Source organism: Babylonia areolata, chromosome 12 (genome assembly GCF_041734735.1).
Source record: "Babylonia areolata isolate BAREFJ2019XMU chromosome 12, ASM4173473v1, whole genome shotgun sequence".
NCBI classification, from domain to species: domain Eukaryota; kingdom Metazoa; phylum Mollusca; class Gastropoda; order Neogastropoda; family Buccinidae; genus Babylonia; species Babylonia areolata.
This window is the reverse complement of record NC_134887.1, coordinates 35,631,315-35,638,678: the sequence shown is the minus strand read 5'-3', so window position 1 is coordinate 35,638,678 and position 7,364 is coordinate 35,631,315. Positions and strand designations below refer to the sequence as shown.

At 44.7% G+C, this 7,364-nt stretch overlaps 1 protein-coding gene across 2 annotated transcripts in view; it reads left to right on the top strand.

Moving 5' to 3' along the window:
• Positions 1–6,195, top strand: part of LOC143288574 (uncharacterized) — a 42,085-nt gene extending 35,890 nt beyond the window's left edge. For both annotated transcript variants that reach the window (XM_076597194.1, XM_076597195.1), the window contains 3 exons: positions 2,259–2,459; positions 4,090–4,280; positions 5,596–6,195. In XM_076597194.1, coding sequence (XP_076453309.1) covers positions 2,259–2,459; positions 4,090–4,280; positions 5,596–5,871 — 668 coding nt within the window. In that variant the 3' untranslated portion in view covers positions 5,872–6,195. The remainder of the gene's footprint in view (positions 1–2,258; positions 2,460–4,089; positions 4,281–5,595) is intronic.
• Positions 6,196–7,364: the final 1,169 nt, after the last annotated feature.

Below are 7,364 nucleotides of genomic sequence, written 5' to 3'. Positions count from 1 at the left end.
GGTGGCAATGATGGTGATGATAATGATGGTGGTGTTGATGGCGGTGATGATGATGATGGCGGTGGTGGCGATGGTGGTGGTGGTGATGATGGTGGTGGTGGCGGTGGTGGTGGTGATGATGATGGTGGTGGTGATGATGGCGGTGGTGGTGGTGGTGATGATGGTGGTGGTGGCGGTGGTGGTGGTGACGATGATGGTGGTGGTGGTGATGATGGTGGTGGTGGCGGTGGTGGTGGTGATGATGATGGTGGTGGTGATGATGGCGGTGGTGGTGGTGGTGGTGATGGTGGTGGTGATGATGGTGGTGGTGGTGGTGGTGGTGGTGGTGGTGATGATGGTGATGGTGATGATGGTGGTGGTGGTGGTGGTGGTGGTGGTGATGGTGGTGGTGGTGATGATGATGGTGGTGGTGGCGATGATGATGCTGATGATGATAGTGATTATGATGGTGATGATGGTGGTGGTGGCGATGATGATGCTGATGATGATGATGATGATGGTGATGATGATGGTGATGGTGATGATGATGACGATGGTGGTGGTGGCAGTGGTGTTGGTGATGATAATGATGATGATGATGGTGGTGGTGGTGGTGGCGGTGATGGAGATGATGATGATGTTGTTGATGGTGATGATGATGATGACGATGGTGATGCTGATGGTGGTGATGGTGATGATGATGGTAGTGATGGTGATGATGATGATGATGATGATGATGACAGGCATGGACCTGTACAGGCGGTGCGCCGGTGTGGGTAAGATGATGGTAATTATGATGATGATGATAATGATAATGTGAATACATGACAGTCAGTCGTGTCCGACTGTGACCACCAGAACACCAGGGGAGGCAACAGCTGTTCCAACTAACTGGCCTAGAATTTGATTTCTGCACCATATGAGTGCAATGGCTTACAAATATAGGGTATTTGCAATACTATCTCTTCTGTTATAGTGGAGAGTGTCTTGCTCAAGTTACTTACGTTCCCACCCTATCGGCCTACAGGGTTTCAGGACGCTAGGTGTTTGAATGGTTCCCAACGAAGGCCAACCAGCCAATATTAAGGCTGGCTGCAGCACTAAGAGCCAGTTCAGTCTTGCCTCATGATTTTAGAGTCATAGTCCTTCGCAAAAGACAAAGTTGTGAATGACTTCCCATATTGCAATGGAGAACCACTGATCATACAGCTCTGATTTTTGCTGCTGGCCCAGCTGAGGGTAAGCTTGAGTCTTCTTCTTCTTCTGCGTTCACTCGTATGCACACGAGTGGGCTTTTACGTGTATGACCATTTTTACCCCGCCATGTAGACAGCCATACTCCGTTTTCGGGGGTGTGCATGCTGGGTATGTTCTTGTTTCCATAACCCACCGAACGCTGACATGGATTACAGGATCTTTAACGTGCGTATTTGATCTTCTGCTTGCATATACACACGAAGGGGGTTCAGGCACTGGCAGGTCTGCACATATGTTGACCTGGGAGATCGTAAAAATCTCCACCCTTTACCCACCAGGCGCCGTCACCGTGATTCGAACCCGGGACCCTCAGATTGACAGTCCAACGCTTTAACCACTCGGCTATTGCGCCCGTCGTAAGCTTGAGTCAATCTGTGATATAAGCTGAGCATTGGGCAAAATAATGCTACAACTACTCCTACTACTACTACTACTACTACTACTACTACTACTACTAGTAATAATAATAATAATAATAATAATAATAATAATAACAAGGCCTACTAGTGTGAGTTTATATTATAGCGCCTGATCTCGATGGTGGTCGCATAATGGCTGGACGTACGTACGCATTGTTTGACACTTAGCAAAACATGGATCTACCTCCGCACATAACACGCACACACATGCGCGTACATGCAGATGTGCGTGCTCACATACCAACAACACACACGTGCATACAATCATGTAACCTACATGCTCATGCGCGAGCACACACACACACACACACACACACACGAAATGCTTATACGCACGTACGCACGCACGCACGCACACACACAGACACACACACACAAACACACACACACACACACACACACACACACACACACACTTGCCCACGTGCTTTTACGCACACACACACGCACGCACGCACACAAACACACACATACACACACCAATATTCACCTCTTTCTTTCATTGTATCCTCACCAAACACCCTCCACCCCCACCCACCCACCCGTACCCCCTCCTCCCCCACCCTCCTCCTCCCCCACCCCCACCAACCCCCTGCCCCCCAGGTCCGGTGTTTGACCAGAAGGTGCGGGCATGTTCCCGCCTGGTGCACTACTATGCCCGCCGCGCGGCCACCCCCTTGCCTCCAGACCTGACCAACACCACGGCCTTCTACAACACGCACGCCCGCCGCTCCACCCTGCACGAGCTGGCCTGTGGTCACGGCAGTGTGTGTGTGGTCAACACTCCGCTACACTCCCTCTTCGGTAAAAAAAAAAAAAAAAAAAAAAAAAAAAAAAATATATATATATATTTGTATTTGCATTTCTTTTTATCACAACAGATTTCTCTGTGTGAAATTTGGGCTGCTCTCCCCAGGGAGAGCGCGTGGCTACACTACAGCGCCACCCTTTTTTTTTTCTTTTTTCTTTTTTGTATTTTTTCCTGCGTGCAGTTTTATTTGTTTTTCCTATCGAAGTGGATTTTTCTACAGAATTTTGCCAGGAACAACCCTTTTGTTGCCGTGGGTTCTTTTACGTGCGCTAAGTGCATGCTAGCACATGGGACCTCGGTTTATCGTCTCATCCGAATGACTAGCGTCCAGATCCCCCCACTCAAGGTCTAGTGGAGGGGTGGGAAATATCGGCGGCTGAGCCGTGATTCGAACCAGCGCATTCAGGTTATCTCGCTTCCTAGGCGGACGCGTTACCTCTAGGCCATCACTCCACACACACACACACACACACACACACACACACACACACACACACATATATATATATATAATAAGATTTTAGATTGTTCATCGTTTTCGTTATAGACCACATAATGAAAGTGAATTTATTTGTCCATTATGTAATGACGCACGGGAAAGTGAAGTTTATATTGTATTTTGCTCTACTGCCTTGGATAATATTAGAGAGCAGTTAAATTCTAAGAAGTTTTTTTACAGACAACCTTCTGTATTCAAATTTACATTGCTTTTGGCATCTGTGAATGAGAACGTTGTACCAAACAATTTGCCAGTATATTTGTATATGGCGTTTCAGATTCGTTCTATATGTTGTGCGTGACGCGTATTGTAATGTTGTTGTTGAATTCAGTGTTGAATGTGATGTACCATTGATGTAATGTTTTCACACCACCCCCTTCATGAAGGGCTATGGCGTATAATGATTAAAACATTCGCATTCGCATCCATCCCTCTTCCGTACGGCGTTACTGACGCTTGCTTCTGGTCTGGCTTGCTGTGTGTGTGTTATGAGCATGTATGTGCGAGTGTGTGTGTGTGTGTGTGTGTGTGTGTGTGTGTGTGTGTGGGTGTGTGTGGGTGTGGGTGTGTGTGTGTGTGGGTGTGTGTGTGGGTGTGGGTGTGTGTGTGTGTATGTGTATGTGTGTGTGTTATGAGCATGTATGTGCGCGTGGGTTACTGTGTGTGTGTGTGTGTGTGTGTGTGTGTGTGTGTGTTATGAGCATGTATGTGCGCGTGGGTTACTGTGTGTGTGTGTGTGTGTGTGTGTGTGTGTGTGTGTGTGTGTGTGTGTGTGTGTTATGAGCATGTATGTGCGCGTGGGTGTCTGTGTGTGTGTGGGTGTGGGTGTGTGTGTGTGTGGGTGTGGGTGTGTGTGTTATGAGCATGTATGTGCGCGTGGGTGTCTGTGTGTGTGTGTGTGTGTGTGTGTGTGTGTGTGTTATGAGCATGTATGTGCGCGTGGGTGTCTGTGTGTGTGTGTGTGTGTGTGTTATGAGCATGTATGTGCGCGTGGGTGTCTGTGTGTGTGTGTGTGTGTGGGTGGGTGGGTGGGTGGGTGTGTGTGTGGGTGGGTGTGGGTGTGTAAACAAAACATGCATTGACCCCACCTGTCTTTTTTTTCTTTTTCTTTTTTTTGACGTCAGCTCCCACGGTGACTGCCCGCTACTACCCTGACCACAAGAAGCCTCTGGAGAGGCCGCTGTTCGCAGCCGACGTCAACCCCACCCCTCTTCTGGAGCTGGTGAGCCAAGAGCTGGCCTTCCGGGCCAAGGGCAAGGTCGTTGTCTACATCGAGGCCGAGGGGGATGTGTATGCGTTGAGGAACATTATCAAGGTAAGTGGTGTGTAAACCTTTAAAGGCAGGGGGGTCATTTGAAGCCGGGAACAGAAAGACCCAATCTTGAAAAAAAACAGAAAGATATCTTCTTCTGCGTTCACTCGTATGCACACGAGTGGGCTTTTACGTGTATGACCGTTTTTACCCCGTCATGTAGGCAGCCATACTTCGTTTTCGGGGGTGTGCATGCTGGGTATGTTCTTGTTTCCATAACCCACCGAACGCTGACATGGATTACAGGATCTTTAACGTGCGTATTTGATCTTCTGCTTGCATATACACACGAAGGGGGTTCAGGCACTAGCAGGTCTGCACATATGTTGACCTGGGAGATCGTAAAAATCTCCACCCTTTACCCACCAGGCGCCGTCACCGTGATTCGAACCCGGGACCCTCAGATTGAAAGTCCAACGCTTTAACCACTCGGCTATTGCGCCCAAAAGAAAGAAATAAGAACGGTGGGTGGTGTTTAAGCATTCTCTCCAAGGAGACAAATATTTTTTTTTTAAACTAAGACAACACAACACAATACTTCATAGCACAACGCAGCGTAACCCAATACAACATAATGCAATACATTTTTCAATAAAATACGACACACCATAACACAATAAAATAAAAGGGTTGTCTCTGGCAAAATTCGGTAGAAAAGAATCAACTTCGATCGGGAAAACAAATAAAATTGCAGGCAGAAAAAACAAACAACAACTTGAAACACCAAAAAATCGTGACGTTCTCAGTGTAGCGACACTCTTTCTTTCTCCCCGGGAAGAGCAGCCTGAATTTCACACAGGGAAATCTGTTTTGAGAAGAAGAAAAAAAGGATAATACAATACTATACAACACAGTGCAATACCTATCGCGCGCATCGTCTCTCTCTCTCTTTTTTTTTTTTTTTTTTTTTTTTTTTTTTTTTTTTACATTATAGTTATTATTTATTTATTTATTTATTTGTGTAAGCTTATCTATCATTCATTCACCTCTTCTTTTTTTTTTCTTTTTTTTTCCCCCCCTCAAGGCCTGACTTAGCGCGTTGGGTTACGCTGCTGGTCAGGCATCTGCTTGGCAGATGTGGTGTAGCGTATATGGATTTGTCCGAACGCAGTGACGCCTCCTTGAGCTACTGAAACTGAAACTGAAACTCATCCGAATGACTAGCGTCCAGACCACCACTCAAGGTCTAGTGGAGGGGGAGAAAATATCGGCGGCTGAGCCGTGATTCGAACCAGCGCGCTCAGGTTATCTCGCTTCCTAGGCGGACGCGTTACCTCTAGGCCATCACCCCACATAATACAGCACAATACCTCAACAGGTGCTGATGGTCCACAACCAGAACGTGTCTCTCGTCGAGTTCCACGTGGCCCCCACGGCCGACACGGACCTGGTGACGTCATCCATCCAGCGGAAGCTGGAGGCATGGTCTGGTCTGGCCTGTCCCCGTTTCTCTCGCTTTGCCTTGACCCCCTTCGTCGTGGTTGCCATGGACACGGAGCGTCACCGGCGCAGTGCCGAGCTGAGCATCCCCCGAAATAAAGCCACGGCCAAAATTTACGACTGGGAGCTAGAGTGGCTGGATAAAATGTTCTGAGAGATTTTGGGGGTTGGGGGAGAGGGAGGGGGGTGTGATTCTTGTGAATTGTGTTACTGTAGTTTGATTTGTAATCGTAAGTCCCTCTTGGTTCAGATTTTTTTATGTTTTATAATAGTAAGTCCTGCTCAGTAAAGATTTATTTCATTGTTTAGGTCATGATTGGACAGAATGTTGTAAACATTGAAGTTTCTTCTTCTAAATATATGGTCTTTATTTATTTGTACTTGTCACTCTTGGCAGATGATTTATTGTTTTAGAATACAGATCATTGTGGTTTTTATTTACTTATTTATTTATTTTTTTTATTGTTGTTTGAAATCTTTTAATCAACCCGAATCCAGTCATTGTTGAATCAAGTTGCTTTCCATTTGCGTTAACAGCCGAAATGCAAGTTCAGCAAAATGTGCTCCACATAAAAAAAAAGACTGTACAACTTCTGAAAATATCATTAACAATGGATTTTGCCACACTGATACGCGACACAAACTGGCAATACGAAAATTTGTGTAAAAAAGAATGGGCCCATGTAGAAGAACAGCTGTAAGCAAACAAAATCAAAAAGGATGAAAATACAAAACCATCGGGGCAACCATGTGTTTGTTCTGTATTGTCCGTATATTCTGTGTCACTTATTTGCGATTAAAAGGTCATGCCAGTCTCGAATGAAGGCTGATTTGTATTTGCAAATTTCTTCTGTTGCTGTTTTGTGCACATGTCAAATGATCGATACAAGGACAAGCCTTGCGCTTCCTTTTTTTCTTTTTTTTTTTTTTTTTTTTTTTATCACAACAGATTTCTCTGTGTGAAATTCGGGCTGCTTTCCCTAGGGAGAGCGCGTCGCTAGACTACAGCGCCACCCTTTTTTTTTCTTTTTTTTCTTTTTTTTTTTTCTTTTTTTTTTTTTTGTTGTTGTATTTTTGGAGGGAGTGTGTGGGTTTGTTCCAATGCACCCTTCGTTTACATGTGTGGAAGGTGAATCGGTAGCACAAGCAGCATTGACTTGAAGTTGTGAGCATTGTGAACAGAGGAGTAACCACTTTTTACTGTTTGTTAATCGATCATTTATTCGCCTGGCCACGTTTTTCTATTCATTTCAATGATATTTTTGTTTACAGCTTTTTTTTTTTTTCAATAACTGATTACCACTTTTCTTATGAACACTTTTGCCTAGTTCGCATTGTATGAGGTCATGCCTTTCCTATGAGGTTTTGATTGCTTTTTTTTTTTTTTTTTTTTTTTAAACAGTATTTTATTTGGAACACAAAAAAAGCAATTAAAAGCTCATAGGTAAGGTTTTAATTGCTTCTTCTTTTTTTTTTTTAAACAGTATTTTATTTGGAACACAAAAAAGCAATTAAAAGCTCATAGGTAAGGTTTTAATTGCTTTTTTTAACAGTATTTTATTTGGAACACAAAAAAAGCAATTAAAAGCTCATTGGTAAGGTTTTAATTGCTTTTTTTTAAACAGTATTTTATTTGGAACACAAAAA